At 43.8% G+C, this 25,115-nt stretch overlaps 2 protein-coding genes across 6 annotated transcripts in view; one reads left to right on the top strand and one right to left on the bottom strand.

Annotated features, from left to right (window-relative positions):
• Positions 1-1,524: 1,524 nt before the first annotated feature.
• On the bottom strand, positions 1,525-16,289 carry DCAF4 (DDB1 and CUL4 associated factor 4). Of its 4 annotated transcripts, none has more exons than XM_069950995.1 (14): positions 16,271-16,289; positions 14,915-15,005; positions 14,713-14,789; positions 13,366-13,520; positions 12,097-12,179; positions 11,192-11,294; positions 10,943-11,086; positions 10,126-10,175; positions 9,931-10,016; positions 9,242-9,340; positions 8,817-8,914; positions 3,910-4,089; positions 2,894-3,008; positions 1,525-2,543 (listed from the first exon to the last, which is right to left on the bottom strand). In XM_069950995.1, exons 2-14 carry the CDS (start codon positions 14,998-15,000, stop codon positions 2,338-2,340), a joined length of 1,482 nt encoding a protein of 493 aa, XP_069807096.1. In that variant the 5' UTR covers positions 15,001-15,005; positions 16,271-16,289; the 3' UTR covers positions 1,525-2,337. The 4 variants fall into 4 exon arrangements, with proteins under 4 accessions (XP_069807096.1, XP_069807095.1, XP_069807094.1 ...); XM_069950994.1 differs by lacking the exon at positions 16,271-16,289 and adding an exon at positions 16,090-16,209; XM_069950993.1 differs by lacking the exon at positions 16,271-16,289 and adding an exon at positions 16,020-16,096.
• Positions 16,085-25,115, top strand: part of DPF3 (double PHD fingers 3) — a 182,157-nt gene continuing 173,126 nt past the window's right edge. For both annotated transcript variants that reach the window (XM_069950997.1, XM_069951002.1), the window contains exon 1: positions 16,085-16,352. In XM_069950997.1, the coding sequence (XP_069807098.1) occupies positions 16,342-16,352 (11 nt within the window). In that variant the 5' untranslated portion in view covers positions 16,085-16,341. The remainder of the gene's footprint in view (positions 16,353-25,115) is intronic.

The raw sequence follows: 25,115 nt of genomic DNA, 5'->3' as shown, positions 1-25,115 counted from the left end.
GTCTTTTATCGAGTCACTTCTATTGCCGATGTCCTTCTTAGGGCCCTATTCCACCGGGTGATTATCGTTCAGATTATCGTTAAATCGTTTTAATCTAAACGAAAATTGCTCGGTTGAAATGCAGTTAACGGTTAACGACCGAACGAGAAATCGTTGATCACTTTATAAGACCTGGACCTATTTTTATCGTTGCTCGTTCGCATTGAATAAGACGTCGTTCGGTCGTTCGCAGTAGATACGCAATAGAGAAGAAATAGCGAAGAAAAAACGATCGCAAATACGATCGTAAGTAACGATTATCGTTCCATGGAAATGAGTGAACGCTTTCAGGTCTTTCTCAATAGCGGTCGTTTGAAATCGTTAACAATTATGCGAACGATAATCGTCCGGTGGAATAGGGCCCTAAGGGTCCATTTACAAAGAAAGATTATCTGCCAAAGATTTGAAGCCAAAGCCCGTAATTGATTTGAAAAGAGGAGAAATCTCAGGCTTTCCTTTATGTGTTTATAGTCTGTTCCTGGCTTTGGCTTTAAATCTTTGGCAGATAATCTTTGTGTAAATGGACCATTAAGGTGCGTTTACACGAAACAATAATTGTCCCGATCGTACGATTAACGATGTCGGAGTAACTATTTTTTTTCATAACGATCAGCGTTTAGACGGTACGATATATCGTACGGAAAATCGTTTTGCGATCGCTTAAGCCTATCTCACACATTGGTTAAATCGGCGAACGACTGTTCACACGGAACGATCTGCAAATTTTTTGATCGTTTGATCATTTGCTGCGTTAACACGTACGATTATCGTTCGAATTCAATCGTTATGGCGCAAATTCGCATGATAATCGTTACGTGTAAAGATACCTTTACTCCCAAATCACCAGATTAGAGGCAAAACACACAAGCTGTTGACTGTTGAAGCTAAAATGTAGTGATTTGCTGCTATATTTGATGTTTTTTTTTCCATTTTCCTTTAAAGGGTACACCAGTGAATTTTTTTTTTTTTTCAGATCAATTGGTATTAGAAAGTGCCAGAGATTTGTAATTTACTTCTATTTAAAAAAAAATCTCCCGGCTTCCAGTGCTTATCAGCTGCTGTATGTCCTGCAGGAAGGTGTGTATTCTTTCCAGTCTAGACACAGTGCTCTCTACTGAGTTATCCATTGTAAGAAAAACATGGCTACTTTCCCACAAAAGCAGCGCCGCTGTTGTCCTCAGGTTACAACGTCTCTCCATTCACTTCAATGTAACTATGTTTTTCTAGTCCTGGATAACCCCTCGTCCTTTATCCCAAGCTTCCAAGTGATACTTGCAGGTCCTGACCACATCCAAGATCGGGGCTGTTTATGCACAGGTCCGCTAGGCCTCATGCTCTGTGGCAGATTGTGTATTTTTCCTACATGGACACCATACAGCAAGTGTTCATGGATGTAAAATACACATTAAGGAGGGGCTGTCACCGTGCCTGTTATAGCAAATATAAGGCCTTGAAAACAATAGTAGTCTAATAAGACGCAGGACATTCAATATAAAACATTTATTTAAAACTGTATTAAACCAGTCCAGTGCTCAAATCCTTGTCTTCTACCCAAACCTGACACCTGGTTGTACAGAAAATGTCACATTTAACATTAAAATCAATTGGTGCACTTGCATGAAATTATTTAACCCTTGCTGCCCATGTTGTTGAATGCCTTGGTGACATCATCATTTATGGGTCATGCACTTAGGGACTATGGGGTGGACTTAGGAGCTGAGCCTGCTCCACACATGGCAGGTGCCAGCTGCTACCAGTCAGTGACCGGTGTTAGACTAAGGGCCCTATTACACGGAGAAATAATCAGGCAGATTCGGTAGATTATTGTGTAATAAAGTCAAAGATCAGCCGGTGACAAGAATCATCAGCTGATCGTGTCTTTTGGTCCTGACCTAAAATAAATAAAATAATTAAGTATATATATATTTTTTTATATATATAACTTCTTCGGACCCTGATCAGTATGTTGTATGGCGCTGAACATCTGATTGGTAGGGTGAGCTTGCTTAGCAGTGTTTTGCCCAGAAAATCCCTTTAAATAAACTAAACTTCCTCCTTTCCCCTCCCAACTGCACAGGCAATTGCCTATAGATCGCTTCATTATGAACTGAAATATCTGTATTTTTAACTCGGAAAACTTAGGCTGAAATGACAATGTAAAAAAAATAATAAAATGACCGGACTAAATAACTAGCCTTGTAAATGCCAGTTACCATTCATAAAAACACGTGCTTTCCAAAAACCAAGATGGCAGGTATCAGTATTGGAACTGTACTGAAGGAAGTTCTTCATTGTGTATTAAGTGTCACTCGAGTCGTAAGTAAAGTGAAACAAGTCTTTGTCAACAGCCATAAGTAACCCAGGAACCGGTCTTCTCCCTCCTGGGTGGGATGAGAATGCAACACTTGGTATAGAGTCCCTGGATGCTTGACGTGGTGATGGGATTGTCCTCAGAAGCTGGGCATCTTGGAGGCTCCATATCCTTGTATAGCAATCTTCTCCAACTACATGTAAATGTATAGTTTTAAATTAGAATTAATCGCTTTAAAGGGAATCTGTCACTAGGTTTATTCCACCTTAAATGAGTGTAGCGTAAACTAGTGATAGAAATGCTGAATAAGTCACAAGTACAAGGGGCTGTATATATAGCCCAATACACTGCTTGGTAGTCTAAGAGTTGAATAAGTAAGGTGTATCTGGCTACTAGAGATGTGCAGGCTCAAGTCCAATCATTTGGTATTTGAATACTAGTGGCTGAAGAAGTTGGATGCAGCCACCCCTATTCAAATGACCAACGATTGGATTTGAGCCTGATCATCTCTAATTATGAGTAGATTTAGTACAAACACCATACCTGTCAGCAGCAACCCTTCCTCTTCTTTAACATGCACTGGTAGGTGGGCGTAGCTGTTAACATGTCCTTCATAGTTCTGCACATATTTCACCATCCGCAGATCCCACAGCTTAATCTAGAATTTACAATCACAATAAAGTTATAAACAATCTATTATATATCATTATTATGTCACTCCCACACCCCCAGCTAAGTCCCTGCATAGGTCCTTGTACCCCCTGCATCCTTTCTGAGGTGGCAAGGAACAGCCGGGCTGCACTCCCACCCCAATCCCCACCCACTCCTCTTCCTCGGTGATCAGCTCTCCCGACAGCCCCGGCCTCGTTTAGAACGATACTCATTGGGGGGACACAGCGCCTTCCCATAATCTATTTGGTTATTCAGCTTGTGCTCTGCATCCAGGAAGATAAGTGTCTGCTTGTTGTTGGGGTTAGTTGCATATGTTGTGCTGTGCATGCCTCTCCTACTGCTTACATACTAGATTAGCTTACTGCCTGTAAGGTGCTATAGTCTGATAGGAAGAGCTAGTACTTTTTTTTTTTTTTTTTTGTAGCTTAGTGTTGCCTCCAGGTGGCACCAGCCTATACTCCTCAACGAATATAGATGAGAAAAGGATTTTACGATGAATACTCCATTTCCCCTCTTCATTGGGACTCAAAGTGTGCAGCCCTATACCTATATAAGTCATTGTGGGATGTCGTTATTAGTCAACAGGATTCACCTGACCCCCCAAAGGGTTATGGTGCTTTTACACAGACAGATTTATCTGACAGATCTTTGAAGCCAAAGCCAGGAATAGACTATAAACAGGGATCAGGTCACAAAGGAAAGACTGGGATTTCTCCTTTTTTCAAATCCACTTCTGGCTTTGGCTTCCTAAATCTGTCTGTGTAAACGCACCATTACACGAGTAGGTTAGGCAACTAACTTATTAACATGTAACAAGTAAGATATTTAGACTGTGACTCCATTGTGCGTGGCTTTGTGTACAGACTATAGAAGTGGCTTTGATGTACCTGCCCGGACATATCGGACACCACCAAGTAATTCTCATCCTTGAGAAGACGCAGAGATGCAATGCTGGAGCCTTGTGAGAATGACACCCCTTTCTTCCAATTCTTAGGCGATTTATAGGGGACGCGAAGATCAACAGAGAAAACTTCTCCAGAGCGACAGCCGTTATAGAGCAGTAAGGACTACGAGGAAAGAAACAACGTAAAAAGACATCTAATAAGGGTAAAGTGAAGAATTCACGTAGTAAGCAGGTGAGGTGTAAGATTATTCCATAACTCTGTAGCAACTCCAGGTGTTTAAAGGGGTAGTGCAGCCATTTACTGGGGCGCCAGAGTACTCTAAGATACTAAACCCAAGTGTAATGCTATAGACATAGTAAAAATAATACAGAGCAGAGCATTGTACGGCCAGCGGGCCACATCCACCCCTCTTACTAGCTCTTACCGACCCACGTGCCATATTCCAACATTACTTAGGGGCCCATGAATGGTGTGGCTCTGGGTCACACTGCTGGTGATTTCCTGTCCGTGCCCGCCCGGAACAATGAAGCTTTCCGGCCAGTGCCATTTGAGGCTGGGTTTAAATTGCGTTTTTGCAATCTGTTTTTTTTTCATTCGGTTTATGCAATAGACAGATGAAAAAAATGCATTTGTGTGCATCTGTTTTTCCATTGACTTCTATTTAAAAAAAAAAACACAACACACAATAAAATGCATTTTTTTTCATGTATACAAAAATGTGCTCAACCACATACTTGTGTTTGCAAAAAAAAAAAAAAAAAAAAAAAAAAGCTGATGCATCTTGATCCGTTTTTTAATGGAAAAACAGATTTATTTTTTTTTCCATCCATTTTTTGCATAAAACTCATTGCAAAAGCGCAGTGTGAACCCAGCTTTTAGAACAAAAAAGTTCAAAAACAAGAATGGCGGTACACAGAGAGGCGTGAGACCGCTCAAAATACTCCCACGGACTTGGTAACTATAAACAGCAAGGTTGTGGAGCATTAAAGGGAACCTGTCACCCCCCGTGCCGGGGTGACAGGCTCCCAACCCCCCGTTAGAGCCCCCTTTACTCACCTAATCCCGCCGGGTCCCGCTTCTGGATCCGGTCGGATGATGAAGATCTCAGCCGCTGCAGCCCGGCGCGCGCGCTGAGAGATGAGTCCAACACCCATAGAGAATGACAGGAGAGTCCAGCGCTCCGTCATTCTCTATGAGCGTTGGACTCATCTCTCAGCGCGCGCGCCGGGCTGCAGCGGCTGAGATCTCCGTCACCCGACCGGATCCAGAAGCGGGACCCGGGGGGATTAGGTGAGTATAGGGGGCTCTAACGGGGGGTCGGGAGCCTGTCACCCCGGCACGGGGGGTGACAGGTTCCCTTTAAATTTTTTCCATCATGAGCAAAATATCCCTTTAATTACATTATTCTGGCCATCTAAAAGCTTTCTAATTACTCATGTGGCTCTATGGTGAGTCTGTCCATAAGATGGCTGAGCAAGGAGGAGCATGTGACCATGCCCCAAACCCAGTGTCTTTTATATGAATCAGAGGTGGACACAGATGGCAAGGAATGGTCACATGCTCCTCCATTTTATGGACAGACTCACCACAGTCTGGAGGAGGGGAGCCTGATTTTAACTCTATGGGGTACACAGGGAGCTGCTGTCAGTATATACAGTAAGTAGACAGGGAGCTGCTGTCAGTATATACAGTGAGTACACAGGGAGCTGCTGTCAGTATATACAGTGAGTACACAGGGAGCTGCTGTCACTATATACAGTGAGTACACAGGGAGCTGCTGTCAGTATATACAGTGAGTACACAGGGAGCTGCTGTCAGTATATACAGTGAGTACACAGGGAGCTGCTGTCAGTATATACAGTGAGTACACAGGGGGCTGCTGTCAGTATATACAGCGAGGACCCAGGGAGCTGCTGTCAGTATATACAATGAGTACACAGGGAGCTGCTGTCAGTATATACAGTGAGTACATAGGGAGCTAGTGTCAGTATATACAGTGAGTACACAGGGAGCTGCTGTCAGTATACACAGTGAGTACATAGGGAGCTAGTGTCAGTATATACAGTGAGTACACAGGGAGCTGCTGTCAGTATACACAGTGAGTACATAGGGAGCTAGTGTCAGTATATACAGTGAGTACACAGGGAGCTGCTGTCAGTATACACAGTGAGTACACAGGGAGCTGCTGTCAGTATATACAGTGAGTACCCAGGGAGCTGCTGTCAGTATATACAGTGAGTACCCAGGGAGCTGCTGTCAGTATATACAGTGAGTACACAGGGAGCTGCTGTCAGTATATACAGTGAGTACACAAGGAGCTGCTGTCAGTATATACAATGAGTACACAGGGAGCTGCTGTCACTATATACAGTGAGTACAGGGAGCTGCTGTCAGTATATACAGTGAGTACACAGGGAGCTGCTGTCAGTATATACAGTGAGTACACAGGGAGCTGCTGTCAGTATATACAGTGAGTACAGGGAGAGGCTGTCAGTATATACAGTGAGTACACAGGGAGCTGCTGTCACTATATACAGTGAGTACAGGGAGCTGCTGTCAGTATATACAGTGAGTACACAGGGAGCTGCTGTCAGTATATACAGTGAGTACACAGGGGGCTGCTGTCAGTATATACAGCGAGGACCCAGGGAGCTGCTGTCAGTATATACAATGAGTACACAGGGAGCTGCTGTCAGTATATACAGTGAGTACACAGGGAGCTGCTGTCAGTATATACAGTGAGTACACAGGGAGCTGCTGTCAGTATATACAGTGAGTACACAGGGAGCTGCTGTCAGTATATACAGTGAGTACACAGGGAGCTGCTGTCAGTATATACAGCGAGTACACAGGGGGCTGCTGTCAGTATATACAGCGAGGACCCAGGGAGCTGCTGTCAGTATATACAATGAGTACACAGGGAGCTGCTGTCAGTATATACAGTGAGTACACAGGGAGCTGCTGTCAGTATATACAGTGAGTACATAGGGAGCTAGTGTCAGTATATACAGTGAGTACACAGGGAGCTGCTGTCAGTATACACAGTGAGTACATAGGGAGCTAGTGTCAGTATATACAGTGAGTACACAGGGAGCTGCTGTCAGTATACACAGTGAGTACATAGGGAGCTAGTGTCAGTATATACAGTGAGTACACAGGGAGCTGCTGTCAGTATACACAGTGAGTACCCAGGGAGCTGCTGTCAGTATATACAGTGAGTACCCAGGGAGCTGCTGTCAGTATATACAGTGAGTACCCAGGGAGCTGCTGTCAGTATATACAGTGAGTACCCAGGGAGCTGCTGTCAGTATATACAGTGAGTACACAAGGAGCTGCTGTCAGTATATACAATGAGTACACAGGGAGCTGCTGTCACTATATACAGTGAGTACAGGGAGCTGCTGTCAGTATATACAGTGAGTACACAGGGAGCTGCTGTCAGTATATACAGTGAGTACACAGGGAGCTGCTGTCAGTATATACAGTGAGTACAGGGAGAGGCTGTCAGTATATACAGTGAGTACACAGGGAGCTGCTGTCACTATATACAGTGAGTACAGGGAGCTGCTGTCAGTATATACAGTGAGTACACAGGGAGCTGCTGTCAGTATATACAGTGAGTACACAAGGAGCTGCTGTCAGTATATACAATGAGTACACAGGGAGCTGCTGTCACTATATACAGTGAGTACAGGGAGCTGCTGTCAGTATATACAGTGAGTACACAGGGAGCTGCTGTCAGTATATACAGTGAGTACACAGGGAGCTGCTGTCAGTATATACAGTGAGTACAGGGAGAGGCTGTCAGTATATACAGTGAGTACACATGGAGCTGCTGTCAGTATATACAGTGAGTACACAGGGGGCTGCTGTCAGTATATACAGTGAGTACAGGGAGCTGCGGTCAGTATATACAGTGAGTACAGGGAGCTGCTGTCAGTATATACAGTGAGTACACAGGGGGCTGCTGTCAGTATATACAGTGAGTACACAGGGGGCTGCTGTCAGTATATACAGTGAGTACACAGGGAGCTGCTGTCAGTATATACAGTGAGTACAAAGGGAGCTGCTGTCAGTATATACAGTGAGTACACAGGGAGCTGCTGTCAGTATATACAGTGAGTACAGGCAGCTGCTGTCAGTATATACAGTGAGTACAGAGAGCTGCTGTCAGTATATACAGTGAGTACACAGGGAGCTGCTGTCAGTATATACAGTGAGTACACAGGGAGCTGCTGTCAGTATATACAGTGAGTACACAGGGAGCTGCTGTCAGTATATACAGTGAGTACACAGGGAGCTGCTGTCAGTATATACAGTGAGTACAGGGAGCTGCTGTCAGTATATACAGTGAGTACAGGGAGCTGCTGTCAGTATATACAGTGAGTACACAGGGAGCTGCTGTCACTATATACAGTGAGTACACAGGGAGCTGCTGTCAGTATATACAGTGAGTACACAGGGAGCTGCTGTCAGTATATACAGTGAGTACACAGGGAGCTGCTGTCAGTATATACAGTGAGTACACTTACTAATACTCTACACTGAACTACTTTACTATAAAGTGGCCAACCCCTTTGAATTTGCAAATACATTAATTTAGGAAACTTGCCTCATTCTCCTGATCTTTCTTTCCCCTTTTTGACAGCTCATTGTCTAGATTATACCACTCTGCTCTAAAAGCAATGCTTTTAGAGCAGAGTGGTGGCCAGTAACCCAGTGGGCTAACAGGATGCAAGTAAATGTAGGGAAGTTCCAGCATGTACAGTGTTGGCAGACAGATCACACCACAGTAACAGCCTAATAGCAGGTGGCCAACAACGTCCTGTAAAAAATATATATATATATATATATATATATACACACACATACAGGTGATAATGACATACCTGTGTGGCAAATTGCTGGGCCAAAACATCACTGTCAGTCTTGAAAGTGTGCTGGACATTGGTAATAGTGTTCAGAACCAGGAGCTGACTCCGCAGACCTTCCATGTTAAGAGGAGGAGGAGGAGGAGGAAAAGTGAGCTTGAGATGATAAAAGGTACAGAACAAATGGCTACTTTATATTTAAAGAATTTTTCTCAACATATAAAGTCATGGGGGGAGATTTATCAAACATGGGGTAAAGTGAAACTGGCTCAGTTGCCCCTAACAACCAATCAGATTCCACCTTTCATCTTCCAAAGAGTCTGTGAGGAATGAAAGGCGGAATCTGATTGGTTGCTAGGGGCGACTGGGCCAGTTTCACTTTACACAATGCTTGATACATGAAGATGGGATTAAAGGATCTTTACAGCTTCCTGGTTACAAACCTGCTGCAAAAGAACTCTCCAACCGAGGGTTGAGGCACCATGCACAAGACCAGGCATTAGAGATCCTGATATTGTAGACCACTTCTGGGCGAACATCATCTATAAAATAGAAAGTTTTTAGAAATTTGTACATTTTTCTAACAAAATTGGTGAAACCGGGCGTCATGGAGTAAGAACAGACTCTTGTAACAATGTGTAAGAGTCACTCACATACTTCAGAGGAATCATAGTTTCCATTTTGAAAAACGTTTGGCATGTCAAATGTCTTCATTGGTGTGGGTCTAGGATCTGAGACCCTCACCGATTGTTAGGACCAGCAGGGAGATTCACACAGCTTAGTGCTTATTCCCAGGTCCAGTATTCTATGGATGGGGAAACCCTGTAGTGGAGTCTTTCCCTGTGCGGTATCATGTATCAATATGATGCCGTAAGCTGAAAAAGTGTTTGAACCTTTGTAGCACTGTAATGACTGAGCCGCGCAACTACTGTGCTGCAAAGATTCAAACACTTTCTCTGCTCCCGGCAACATACTGATACATGATACAGGACAGGGAAAGACTCCACTACAGGGTTTCCCTGTCCGTAGGCCCTTCATCTCATGAAAAGAGATTATCTATATGAAATACACACACACATGTATTAATGTCACTGCAACAACATAAGAGGTCACACACAAGAAGTAACCATACCATAGTCTGCAGCCAGGTTCCTAAAATACCATGCTGGCATTAGACTGACACAGCCCGGGGCCTCTGGTTTTCCAAGAAGGCAAACTCTGAAGGATCATCAAGGTGTAATAATTCAGCAGATCACAGGTGCAGTGTTCTGATATAGGAGATCACCCCTATACATTTAAGATTTAAGTCAGTAGAGCAAAAGGATACAGAACATGAGAGTCTGGTGCATTCAGTGAGGCCCAACATGCAGTAACTACCTGTGGAAGGAAAAAAAAAATAGGAAAAGACTAAAAAACAAGTCTGAAGCAAATACACTAAACATGTTATTATAATTCAACTTAAAAACTATGAACACCTGTTTGTATTACTCATTTGTTTCCTGAATGCAAATTGAAGTGAGTTTTTAAATAGTCTTTATTAAACATTTCCTACAATTTCTCTGCTACAGAGAGAGAAAGAAAGGGAGGGGGGGGGCGGGATTCGGCAAATGACTTTTGCTCTATTTTGTATACAGGAGATATACGCGACAGCTACTGTCTCTCCATACTTGCACACAGCCCCTGTAATTCTCCCCTACAAACTGCCTTTAGTATGTTTTCCTTCATCTTATGTCCATGTGAAATGTCGTCTGTGTAAGCTTTCCCTTATCAACACACTCTGAACTGAGTATAACTCCCTCCCCCTCCCTGCTTTCTATATCTATCACAGAATACAGAAAGTCCACCTAATGTATTTATCTTCTCTTTCTCTGGGTAGAAGATAAATACTAGGGAATTTTTAATTAAGACTATTTGCACTCGAAATGCAAATGACTAATACAAAATTTGAAGTGAATGTGAAAGTGAATAAGGTCATATAAAAAGCCTAATATGTGGCTTGAACTGGTACAATCACATTAACCCCGTAAGGATCGCTGCATAAATGTTTAGAGCAGACAGCATCACTCCATTAAACACAGTGATGAGACATCACTCATAGGTTAATGAAAACCCCCTTTAAAAGGTTAAAGAAGTCAGTGTATTACCTTCTGGTTGGTAAAATATGGATGGTCATGACTCTCGGCAGTAGGCACATCTCTCCACAGTCCATTAAGATTCAGAAGGCCATATTTACAAAAACCATTCTCCACGTCGTTCACCACAAATAACCGTTCGCATGATGAGTCGGCCTAGAGAGTGATATAAGTAATGGGAATACACGCTTGTAACATATGACAATAGTCATTAGATTTATATAGGTCTGGCATGAAAAAAACCAATGTGATAAGACTTACCAGAATGAATTCATACTTGTGCGTACCGGCACCGACGGGTTCAGGATTAATGATAGACACCTCCTTCCTCTGCATACAGCTCACTTTCAACTCATGAAAACGTCTACAGGGGGTAAGAGAAGGAACACATGAGGAAGCAGGTACAGATGGAATCTATTACTACATGACGCATTGGTTAAACCCGGGGAGGTACTGCTCATCTGGCAATTCTGGCAAATACCAGATGGGCCGGTGTAGTCTGCGAGGAGAACTCATGATTTGTTTGCTGGAAAACAGTATTGGGTGAGAGATATATATGTAGTTCTCATCACAACAAGTATACTTGCTTGGCTCGTCATGATAAATTTTTCTGCAAACACGTCTCCTTCTCCTGATATGATGTTCTTTTCTTCCCATTGTTGACATCTTATTGTCTAGGTTACAGACCACCACTGTGCTCTAAAAGCAGTGATCTATAGTATATATATATTTATTTATAAGTTATACAGTATATATACACACACACACACCATACCTCTATATAGCTATACACACACACACCAGCCAGACCACTGCTTTTAGAACAGAGTGGTGGTCGGTAACCTAGACAATGAGATGCATATCAGAAGAAGGAGGCAAGTATGATAAATGAATGTATTTGCAAAAATATTAGTCTTGATGAGTTCTACAAGTATAACTATGTTAGATGAGATGGGGGATACCTGCCATTTTATGACATTGGAATGATAAGTATTCTGTAAGCCGACCATCCGAGTTGCAATTTTCTTTATTACGAATTTCAATGGGGAGAAAAAAAAAATAGCACAACACTGTCACTTATTTATTGCCCTTTCTTGGATATTATATATGCCGACGGAGTATTATAACATCATGCGTCTGGCGACTTCATGCATATTTTTTCCCACCTGCAGTAGGTTGAAGAGGGCAGCAATCCAAGCTGTTGTTTACGGAGCAGCAATGAGGCGTTTAATCCAGGCCTGCTCGATTTCTGCATATAAGTGATACAAACAGATGTCAGCAGGTAGTCTGGATATTCAGGAATGTATTAGGTGGCTGTAAATCAGAACAATAGCTAATGGACAGGCATGGAGGCCCCAATGGACTTGTGTATGGAGGAACACTCAGGCCCTCCAGCTGTTACAAAACTACCATTCCCATCATGCCTGGACATCCAAAGCTTTAGATGGCGGCAACAATCAAACGATGGACAAAAATCCGTTTCTATGTCGTAGATCGCATCTTTTCAGCCGACCATTAAATCACTGTTAAATGTTCGCAAATCTTTCAGTGTAAACACTTGTCATTCACCTACAGGTATATTACGAACGCAATTGCAGTCTTATTTCTGATCTTAAAGGGGTATTCCACTCAAATATAACTTTTCATATGTTGCTGCCCATGGTGAGACTAACAATTCCTTCCATACTTATCTATTTAGTCTCCTTCCCCCAGTTCTAAGCTGCTGGGAGTTCTAAGCTGCTAATCTGTGTGTGAGCTTTTCTCTCTGTCTCCCCCTCCCTTCTGAGACAGATTATGTAAAAAAGTCCCTGGTAGGCTTTATCTGCAACTTTGTAGCTTCTTTGTAAAGCCGGGGGTAGAATCACAGTTAATCAGCAACTTAACCTCAGAATGACCCTCCCAGCATTGCAAGGAAGATACAAATAAGAAGATAAAGCCTGCCAGGGACTTGTTTACATCAGCTGTCTCAGAAGGGAGGAGGGGAGATAGAGAGAAAGGCTCACATATAGATTTTTGTGTTTTGAGCAGAAAGCAGAAGCTCAGAACTGGGGAAAGGAGACTGAATAGATAATAACAAGTATAGAAGGAAATGTTAGTCTCACTAAGGGAAGCAACTTATCAACAGTTACGTTTGAGTAAGTTACGTCAGAATACCCCTTTAAATACAATGACATTAACAACTTTTCTTAGGGATTTATCGTTCCGTCTCAGCGCCTTTGTCGTTTCCTGAACGAGCAATTAAGCGATTGATCTGAACGTGTAAAAGAAACCTTAGGCATCCATTTCTCCCAATGGTTGATCTAAACACCCAGCCCAGGACTGATAAAGTGACAGGGACACGTAACAGGGCTTGTGGACTCCTGACGTAAAAAGACATGGCGTAACTACAATAGAGGATTGTTGCCCTGTACTATAAACCCCAGGACGAGCTTCACCTTCCTCTTGGCATCTTCTTCCAGGTGTTGCAGCCTCTTCTTCTCCATTTCTTTCTTCTCGATCTCCTCCTTTGTCAGTGGGTTACAGTTATTGTGTCCTGGCAGTAAGCGGAAATATCTGTTCTTTTCAGGATCATAGTAGAAACCTGGAAGTTCTAAATGGAAACCAGAGATAAGTATTTACTATTGGTCATATAATAGGATAATATTATATATTGGATAATATAATTGCCATTATTTTATAGTAACATGTTACCCATTTTACCTGAACCTTGGTTCACCAGCTGATGCCGAACTACAACTCCCATCATGCCTGGACAGCCAAAGCTTTATTATGTATAATATCTATCTATCTCCTATCTATCTATCCATCTCCTATCTATCTCCTATCTATCTATGTCCTATCTATCTATCTATCTATCTATCTATCTATCTCCTATCTATCTATGTCCTATCTATCTATCTATCTATCTATCATCTATCTATCTATCTATCTATCTCCTATCTATCTCCTATCTATCTATCTATCTATCATCTATCTATCTATCTATCTATCTATCTATCTATCTATCATCTATCTATCTATCTCCTATCTATCTATCTATCATCTATCTATCTCCTATCTATCTATCTCCTATCTATCTATCTCCTATCTATCTATCTCCTATCTATCTATCTCCTATCTATCTATCTCCTATCTATCTATCTCCTATCTATCTATCTATCTATCTCCTATCTATCTATCTCCTATCTATCCCCTATCTATCTATCTATTATCTATCTCCTATCTATCTATCTATTATCTATCTCCTATCTATCTGTCTATCTCCTATCTATCTATCTATCTATCTATGTCCTATCTATCTATGTCCTATCTATCTATGTCCTATCTATCTATGTCCTATCTATCTATGTCCTATCTATCTATGTCCTATCTATCTATCTATCTATCTATCTCCTATCTATCTATCTATCTATCTATCTATCACTAATAGTGGGAGCTGAAGACTATAGATAGCATGTCAGATGTATCACACAGTGAACAGTGTAAAAGCTGGGGGGCATTATATTTGTATTTTTATGTTTTTTTTTTTTTATAGGTTATTAAGTATCAAAATAAAAAAGTTGGTATTGGTATAAAACTCAAAATTCTGGTATCATGACATCACTGGCGGGGAGTGAAGCGCTCAGCGCTATGCTTCTCCCAGCTCTATCTAGTGATCAGTGGGAGTCTTAAGAATAAGACCAGTAAAACAATTTCTGACACGTCTGTGTGATAGTAATTAGTAGTAATTAGTGAATTAGTAGTAGTATTAGTGATAGTAATAGTAATTTCTGGAGGCTTACCAGGTACTGAAGAGGACTGAGATGATCCAGGAGAGGAACTCGCTGAGGTGTTTGAGTTGGCAAAGTCGGACGTATACCTATAAAATAATAAATATAGAGAAGAGCAAAGGTTAAAAAACAACCTGACATAATAACAGGAGGGGGTCACAGAGTAAGCAGCAGATATGTGGAGGTCACTCCGATCTGTTCATCCTGCACTCACCTCTCACTCTCCTGCCAGCGGGACTCTCTTCTCTGCCAGTTCTCTCTTCTGTGTCGTCGTCCTTCAGGCTTGTAATTTCGTCTCATTCTAACTGCATGGCAAAAAACAAACAAAAAAAAACAAAACATATGAGTGTTCAGTACAGAATTAAAGTATACAGCTTAACACTCACCTCTCATCAGGGGGGGTCTAGGTGTTCAGACCCCCCAAAACTGATCAACACAACTAGGAGGGAGAAGCGTTTAACTATATGCTTCTCTCTCTGTCTTGCTTATCACTCTCTATAGTAAGTCTATGGAGCCGATTCTGTCCAGCAACAAGCAGGACAGAGAGAGAAGCGCTCAGCCAGGTGCTTCTCCTGCTTTCTTCTATCAATTGATGGGGTTTACAGTGATCAAAACTTTCTAAATATCAAAAAAAAATTTCTAAAGTGAAAGTGACACTTTAAAGGGAATGTGTCGCCTAGATTTTCTTTTACTGATTAGAGTCAGATACTGAAACTTGTTCTTTTATTCTAATTTTTTTCTACTTTTTGACTGTAATTTTCTTATTTCACTATTTGTACATTGTTATGGGGGGCTGCCATATTGCCTGAGCTGTTTTTAACAGCATTTAGTGACATGCTTTACAGCAAGACTCATGGACATAGACAATAGACAGACTCTTTCCCCTTGAGATGAATGTGAGACATCACTGAGCGCGCTCTGTGACCTGTGCAGAGGTCATTCCCCAGGGAGCTGCTATTGTCTCCTCTATCTACTGGTTGCGATCGAGCAACGATAAAAATAGGTCCAGGTCTTATTAAACGATCAACTATTTCTCGTTCGGTCGTTAGTCGTTAACTGCTATTCAAACGAACGATTATCGTTTAGATTCAAACGATAATCGTCCGGTGGAATAGGGCCCTAGGACATTTTCTGATCACACTGTCCCTTTAAACTGAACCAGTCAGCAGGATTGTGCTGATCTGGATCCCAGCAGCACAGTACAGCAACTGACAGCTTCCCACTCACAGCTACATGCATTGCTCTCACAATATAACACATGACGCAGCAGGTTACTAACCGTGACGTCACAACCCTTGGAGAACAGACGTCACACTCACACAGCACATGGGAGCCGGTCCGCGGCAGCAACAGGAACAAGTGTTGTTGTTACACGTGGACCCGCCTCACCATAGAGTAAAAAGCAGGAGCGGCCCAGTGAGTTCCTGAGCGGTCACAGGGACATCTAGCGGCGAAAGAGCGAGATTACACACACTACAGAGAAAGCTGCGGCGCCCGCCTGTGTTTTACTATGCTCATACTGCCATCTAGTGGCGGCAGCCGGGATGGCGCAAGGAGCGGAGCAAGTTACCCGCCAGCTTCAGGTGTGAACGTGAGGGAGGAAGGTGGTGAGCGGCTGCAACCGCGACCGGAGGGAAGGAGATGCTGGACGTGTAAGTTTATTCTCTTCATAATGGGGTCGTTTCTGAATAGGAGTCGTTTTAGGTTCCTCTCATATGTTGGTAAATCCACGTTTCCACAAAACTGTGAGGTGAGGCGCCCCCTGGTGGTAGGTGAAGCGCTGTGTGTGGTGTGGTAATCCACAAATGTGAACATTAGTCACTCATTTTGTACTTCTATAACATATATATATATATATATATATATATATATATATATATATATATATTTATATATATTTAGGAAACAAATGGAAGGTAGGTAGAGCAAGCCTTTTTATTTTTGCATGGACCCGGCCTCCTCTCGGCCCGTCTGGTGAGGCCGCAGTAGATTAGCGTAAACGCATTATAAATGTAACATGTGAACAGCGCTCTTGAAGGGGCTGTTTGGAAGTCAGACTTTTTTTTTTTAATATAGCGCTGCCCGTCCACATAAAACAGGGATGGGGCAGGGCCGTATTTACCACTTGGCACCCAGGCTACGGTGTCGGGGGCAGCACCAGGGAGATAACAAAGGAAACAACCTCTTTTATTTTTTTAGTCTCTTACCTCCTGTTCAGAATTGCCAGTAAATCTGTGTCTTTTCGAGGGGGGAGGTATGGTGTTATTGGGCGGGTCTGGTGTGGCGGTGTTATCCAGTCACAGTATGGCGGTGTTGGTGTGGCGGTGTTATCTAGTCACAGTATGGCGGTGTTGTCCAGTCACAGTATGGAGGTATTGGTCAGGTCTGGTATGGCGGTGTTATCCAGTCACAGTATGGAGGTATTGGTCAGGTCTGGTATGGCGGTGTTATCCAGTCACAGTATGGCGGTATTGGTCAGTTGTGGTTTTCCATGCCTGATATCAGATTGGGTTGGTAGTATCTGCCTAAATAGTCATGTGATTCAGTCATACACATGTATGACGTATCTACAGTGCCATAGTGTCATCACAGTGCAGGTATATATATATATATATATATATATATATATATCGTTTAGCTAGCTTTCACAAGGTTAAATTAAAGGGCTAGTTAAGCAACTGTCCAGAGCAGCCGCAAATTGCCATAGAAAACCTCTCCTGCTCTGGACAGTTCCTGACATAGACAGAGGTGGCAGCAGAGAGCGCTGTGTCAGACTGGAAAGAATGCACCAATTCCTGTAGGACATACAGCAGCTGATAAGTACTGTAAGACTGGAGATTTTTTTTAATAGATGTAAATTACAGATATATATAATTTTCTGGCACCAGTTGATTGGAAAGATTTTTTTTCTGAGGCCCTAGTAAATGTGGAAAAAGGATTTCTCTGTAACCCCAAAAACTTATACTCTTCATGACTTAAAGGGGTAGTGCGGCGCTAAACAGTTATTCACAAAATAACACACATTACAAAGTTATACAACTTTGTAATGTATGTTATGTATGTGAATGGCCCCCTTCCCCGTGTTTCCCCCCCACCCACACCACCCCCGGAAGTGTGATGCACTATACTCATCTGATTCGTGTCGACCCCCGTCTGCCATCTTGGGACAATGATGTCATCTTCAGGCGGCCGGCGAACCACTCCATCCGTCCCTCGTGTCAGCCGCCCTCTGCCGCGTCAGAACTGTGCTCAGCCGCGATTGACTGAGTACAGTTATGCTCAGCCAATTGATGCTGAGCAGCTGATGACGCGGCAGAGGGGGGTCCGGCACGAATCAGGTGAGTATAGTGCATCACACTTCCGGGGGTGACGTGGGTGGGGGGAAACACGGGGAAGGGGGCCATTCACATACATAACATACATTACAAAGTTGTATAACTTTGTAATGTGTGTTATTTTGTGAATAATTATTTAGCGCCGCACTACCCCATTAATGACTTATTCCATAGATTGTCTTGCACACTGTGCTGAAATATGTTTTTGTGCAATATATAATTTTGCCACTAGATGGTGCCCACATTCACTAAAAACAGGAGCAGCAGAAGTGTTGGTATGCACAGCAATTGGGCCTCATTGTCATCACATTTATGGTATATATATCAGGATATCGGGGGGGGGGGGGGAGTTGTTCCAACATATACTGTGGCATGGCCATTGATTTAAATAGCATAAAAAGTACATATCATTAGTAGGCTAGGGGTAGGGAACCGTGCCTCTCCAGCTGTTGCACAACTACAACTCCCATCATGCCCGGACAGCCAAAGGTTTAGCTTTGGCTGTCCGGGTATGATGGGAGTTGTAGCTTTGTATATGTAAATAAGATTTTTTTTTTTAATGTTATTCTGGTCCTGTTGTGATACATATTTATTCTCCCTGCTGATATACGGGTGACGTTAGGAGCCCCCCATGTCACATAGTCAGGAAGGCTCGGTGTGAGGAGCCCCCCATGTCACATAGTCAGGAAGGCTCGGTGTGAGGAGCCCCCCATGTCACGTAGTCAGGAAAGCTCGGTGAGAGGAGCCCCCCATGTCTCGGTGTGAGGAGCCCCCCATGTCTCGGTGTGAGGAGCCCCCCAATGTCTCGGTGTGAGGAGCCCGCCTATGTCTCGGTGTGAGGAGCCCCCCTATGTCTCGGTGTGAGGAGCCCCCCTATGTCTCGGTGTGAGGAGCCCCCCTATGTCTCGGTGTGAGGAGCCCCCCTATGTCTCGGTGTGAGGAGCCCCCCATGTCGGAGGAGCGCACAGCTGCTGGATGAAATCCCCTGCAGATTCTAGAGGAGTCTGGCTTCTGTTTCATACACGTCTTGCTGGATGAATAGAGCTTTTCATCTTGCGCTTTCGGTGGGCTGGGAGTAAGCGCTGATACTGCCCGTTCCCAGAAATAAATACCTTGAACTCTAAGACAATGTTAGGAGCTCGGAAAAAAAAGTCTTGGTGCAGCATGGGAACAGCGAGCGGTGGCGGCACACAAGTATGGTGTTTGTGTTACAGCGCAGGGACGGAGAGAAATCTCATGAGAACCCGGGAGACCTTTAGCTGAGAAGCCAAACCGTTCCCTCTGTAACCCGATCATCTGACTTGGCTTCTAGATTGCGGCTTTCCTCTCAAGGCCTACTTGGCGTCTTCATTTGAATTTTTGTTTTGTCTGCCATATAGCCACGTGAGCTATTAAAGGGGTATTCTGGTTATACGAAGGTAAAGCTTAAAGCGGATAAGTCACAGTAATAATATTCCATGTGGGGTGTGTTCACACATAAAGAATCTGTTGATTGATGCTGTGAAGATCTACATAAATAGCTGAACACAGCGACATTCTATATGTAATGATACTGTAGGAGTATTAACCCCTTAACGACATCGGGCGTACCCCGCAGGGTGGGCTTTAACGCAAACGGGCGTATAGGTACGCCCGATGTTTCCCCGATCGCTGCGTGTTCACACACAGCGGTCGGGGAAGATGGCCTGCTATAAATCATAGCAGGCCATCATAGCTTCTCGGCACGGGGGGTGGTTAACCCCCCCCCCCCGTGCTTACGATCGCCGCTATAGGCTGATCAATTCAGATCAGCCAATAGCGGCGATCGGAACCTTTCCGGGTCATCGGTGACCCGATGACCCGGAAAAAAATGGCGGTCAGTGCTGTCCGAGGACGGCACCGACCGCCATTACTGTAAAAAGTAATGGTGATCGCCGTGCCACCGGCCCGATCGCCGTGAACGGCCGGCCGGCCGTTCACGGCGATCGGGCTGGTGGCACGGCGATCAGAGTCCCCCAAAATAGTAAATACCTGCCCTGGACCCCTCAGCTAGGTAGCCGAGGGGTCCAGAGCAGGTATTTGTACATTACTCACCTGTCCCGGGCTCCTGATCGGCGTCTTCCGGGTTCGCGGCGTCCTCGTCTTCGTTCGGGTCTTCGGCTTCTTCCGTGACGTCACGTTCGGCTTCTCTCGGCTATTTTCGGCTCCAGCGTCGGCTTTTTCCGTATTTTGCGCCCTGCTGCCCTCTAGCGGCTGATATGTGTAATACACTTATCAGCAGCTACAGGGATGTTCAGAATGTAGAATTTTTTTTATTTTTTTTTTTTCTATTTTCCGCACCCTATCGCCGCTGAGTGTTGATCAGCATCGCACGAAAGTGCGCTGCTAATCAGCAACTCCTCCTTTTTGGCGTAGGGTGTTTTTTTTCTATATTCTACTGCCACGGTCTGCTGATAAGTGCCGCACATAAGTGCGGCATTTATCAGCAACTCCTTTGTTGGCGTAGGTTTTTTTTATACTTACTGTAAAAAAAAAAAAACACGTAAAAAACACTACATTACACCACACTACATTGAATAAAGTTTGACACTACACCACTACATACCCCATATACCAATCCCCGTATAAAGATGGCCCCCAGGGTGTTTTCGGTGTCGGACGCATACATTATTATTGCCTCCGACACCGAAACAGCCAGTGAGGATGAATCGGGGGATCCTTCTTTCCTCCATTCATCCTCATGATACTCATCATCCAGTGACGTGTCTGGGGGTAGCGTAGCGTACGCTGCCCCCCAGACACGTCTTTTCCACCAGTACCGTCCCAATAAGAGATGACGGTATGGCGTGAAATTCTACAAACTCTGTGAGAGTACCTCAGGGTACACTTACAGATTTAGGGTACGTGCACACTGCGGAATGGCGAAGGATAACCCTTTGTGCATTCCGCAGCTGGCACCCGCCGGCGGACTGATGCAGGCATGTGTCTCCACCCGTGTCATAGACTCCATGTTATGCACGGGCAGATTCCATCGTCCGTCCAAAGAATGAACAAGTTGGACGGAGAGCGGAATCCGCCCGTGCATAGAATGGAGTCTATGACACGGACGGAGACGTGCGCCTGCATCAGTCCGCCGGTGGGTGCCAGCTGCGGAATGCACGAAGGGTTATCTGTCGCGATTCCGCAGTGTGCATGTACCCTTACAGTGTATGTAGGAAGGGACACCCGAATCCAGCCCCCAGATGCCCCCCCCCCCATCCTCGGAGTTAGTGGGAAGATCGTCCGGGAACTGATCTTCCCACTGCTGGATAAAGGTCACCACCTGTACGGGGATAACTTTTATACCAGCACCCCCTCTTCCGGTCCCTCGCTGCCCGAGCTACTGTAGCTTGCGGCACGATCCGAAAATATCAGAAGCAGTAATAGAGCCCTAATGTTTAGCAGCCATGGAGCGGACCCAGCACTTCTGGATATGAAGGACCCCGTATTGCACCAGGACAACATTCTCCAGGTGACGTCCCCCACACTGGAGAAAGGGAGACCCCAGAAGAAGTGCAGAGTGTGGTGTAACAGGGGGATCAGGAAGGACACCATTTACCAGTGTGACACCTGTCCTGATCACCCCGGCCTCTGCATACTGGATCGCTTCAAGGCGCACCACACGTCACTGGGGTTCTACATTATCTAAATTCTGTCCCTTATTCCTATTTCAGGGGTCACGTTGATCCAGGGATTATTCTGATCGCCATTATGGAGTCAGGAAGGAATTTTCCCCTATGAGGAAGCTACTGTCGTCTGCCTCACGAGGGTTTTTTGCCTTCCTCTGGATCAACACAGGTTGAGTTTGATGGACACCTGTCATTTCCAACCTTATAAACTAATAATTGGCCTAATACCCCCAAATAAATTAGAATGGTCCCTTTTCCCCAGCTAAGTAGGTATGGCCGCCATTCCCATTAGAGGATGCCATGATGCAATTACAAAGCCTCTGTGCGGCCAGGACAGTTGAAACCCCCCACAAGTGACCCCATTCTGGAAACTACACCCCATAAGGAATCTAACAAGGGGGGCAGCGGGGATATGGCCCCCTGGTGACGGCCATATTTGGGACGTGAAAATGAAAAAAATGGTATTTTTTATTTTCTCGGCACATGTTCTACGTAAGTGACTGTCACCAGTGGGGTCCATATCCTCACTGCACCCCTTGTTAGATTCCTTATGGGGTGTAGTTTCCAGAATGGGGTCACTTGTCGGGGGTTTCTACTGTCCTGGCAGCACAGGAGCTTTGTAATTGCGACATGGCCTCCATCCTCCATTCCAGCCTCTAAATGGCGCTCTGTCCCTTTGGTGGCTTGCCCTGTGCCCATATGGCACATTATGCCCACATGTGGGGTATTTTCGTACTCAGGGGAAACTACCCTACACGTTTTGTGTTCATTTTCTTTTTTAACCCCTTGTGGAAATGGAAAAAAATCAAGGCTAGACCAACATTTAGTGTAATTTTTGTAAAATTTTTACTCTAAATCATTAATCTTGTCATGATTTTTTCATTTTCACAAGGGGTTAAAAGATAAAAAAAAACATTTAATGTGTAGCGCAATTTCCCCTGAGTACGGAAATACCCCACATGTGTACATAAAGCGCCATTCGGGTGCAGGGTAAGCCTCCGAAGGGACGGAGCGCCATTTGGTTTTTGAAGGCTGGATTTGGATGGAATGGATTTCGAGGGGCCATGTTGCATTCAAAAGGCCCCTGTGTTGCCAAGACAGTTGAAACCCCCCACAAGTGACCCCATTATGGAAACTGCACCCCTCAGGGAATGTAACAAGGGGTGTAGTGAGCATATGGACCCCACTGATGACGGGCACAAATGTGGAACAATGTGGCGTGAAAATGAAATATTACATTTTTTACACTATAATGTTGGTTTAGCCTTGAATTTATCATTTTCACAAGGGGTTAAAAGAGGAAAAAAAAACAAAATGTGTAGAGCAATTTCCCCCGAGTCCGTAAATACCCCACATGTGGACATAAAGCGCCATGTGGGCGCAGGGCAAGCCTCCGAAGGGAAGGAGCGCCATTTGGATTTTGGAGGTTGGATTTGGCTAGAATGGATGATGAACGCCATGTCGCATTTACAGAGCCCTCGTGCTGCCAAAACACTGGAAACCCCCCACAAGTGACCCCATTCTGGAAACTGCACCCCTCAAGGAATCTAACAAGGGGTGCAGTGAGGATATGGACCCCTTGATGAAGGGCACATTTGTGCCATGAAAGTGAAAAAATGAAATTTTTTACTTTTACGTCACATTGTTCCACATTTGTGCCCGTCACCAGTGGGGTCCATATGCTCACTGCCCCCCTTGTTAGATTCCTTGAGGGGTGTAGTTTCCAGAATGGGGTCACTTGTGGGGGGTTCCAGTGTCTTGGCAGCACGAGGGCTCTGTAAATGCGATATGGCGCTTGAAATCCTTTTCAGTGAAATTCAGCTTCCAAAAGCCAATTGGCGCTCCTTCCCTTTGGAGGCTCGTCCTGCGCCCGCTTGACACTTTATGTCCACATGTGGGGTATTTCCGTACTCGGGAGAAACTGCGCTACACATTTTGTGTCTTTTTTTGCCTCATCCCTTTAAGAAAATGAAAAATTGAAGGCTAGAACAACGTTTTAGTGTAAAAAATAAATTTTTCTTTTTTCACGCCATATTGTTCGGAAAATCTGTGAAGCACCTATGGGGTCCAGATGCTCACCGCACCCCTTGTTACATTCCTTGAGGGGTGTAGTTTTCTAAATGGTGTCCCTTTAGGGGTGATTTTTAGGTTTTGGCACCCCAGAGCCTCTGCCAACCTGCAGTGGTACAGTCAGAAATGACCAAATATAACGGAGCCATTGAAATTCACTAGGCGCTCCTTTATATCTGAGGCTTGTGGTTGCGTCAAATAGCGCAATAGGGTCACATATGGGGTATTTCTATAAACTGCAGAAACGGGGCAATAATTATTTGGGTGCATTTCTCTGGTAATAGGTTTATAATTATGAAAAATATTGGATTACAATAAAATCTCTGCACAGAAAATTAAAATTTTCAAATTCCTTACACACTTAGCTTTTATTTCTGTGACTCCCCTAAAGGGTTAAAACACTTTCTGGATATGCTTTTGCAGAGTTTGGGGGGTGCAGTTTCTGAAATGGGGTGCTTTGTGGGGCTTTCTAACATACAGGCCCCTCAAATACACTTTAAACCTGAACAGGTCCCTAAAAATATCTGATTTTGAAATTTTACTGAAAATTTGGAAATTTGCTGCTAATGTTTTAAGCTTCCTATCGTCTAAAAAAAAATGAAAGATAGTTTAATAAATGCCGCCAACATAAAGTAGACATGTTGCTAATGCTATTTAATATATAATTTATGTGGTATAACCACTTTCTGTATACGCAAAAAAGTTTCAAAGTTGGAAAAATGCATTTTTTCACATTTTTTCACATTATTTGGGATTTTTTCATAAAGATTTGTTATGAGTATCGACTCCAATTTACCAGAAATGTAAAGTACAATATGTCACGAGAAAACAATCTCAGAATCAGCCGGATAGGTAAAAGCATCCCGAAGTTATTAATGACTAAAGTGACACAGGTCATATTCATAAAATTTGTCTCTGTCATTAAGGCCATTTCAGGCTCTGTCCTTAAGGGGTTAAAGGGGAAGTTAAGCAAAAAAAAAATGCGTTCAAATCAACTAGTGCAAGAGAATTGTAATTTACTTTATATATATATATATATATATATATATATATATATATATATATATTAAAAAAAAAAAATCTCAATTCTTCCAGTACTTATCATCTGCTGTATGTCTTGCAGTAAATGGTGTATTTTCTCCAGTCTGACACAGTGCTCTCTGCTGCCACCTCTGTCCATTACAGGAACTGTTCAGAGCAGCAGAAAATTCCCATAGAAAACCTCTTCTGCTCTGGACAGTTCCCTCTCTATTTTATAACCAACCAGGTGAAAACAGCCTAGTATCCCCCCAGGGTGGGAGGGGTCACTTATTTTGGCCTTTCCCAGCCTGCTACCACTACAGACCCAGTGCGCTATTAGGGA

The sequence above is a fragment of the Dendropsophus ebraccatus genome, chromosome 13 (genome assembly GCF_027789765.1).
Source record: "Dendropsophus ebraccatus isolate aDenEbr1 chromosome 13, aDenEbr1.pat, whole genome shotgun sequence".
NCBI classification, from domain to species: domain Eukaryota; kingdom Metazoa; phylum Chordata; class Amphibia; order Anura; family Hylidae; genus Dendropsophus; species Dendropsophus ebraccatus.
Note: the sequence above shows the minus strand (reverse complement) of the source record. Positions and strands in the feature narration are given on the sequence as shown.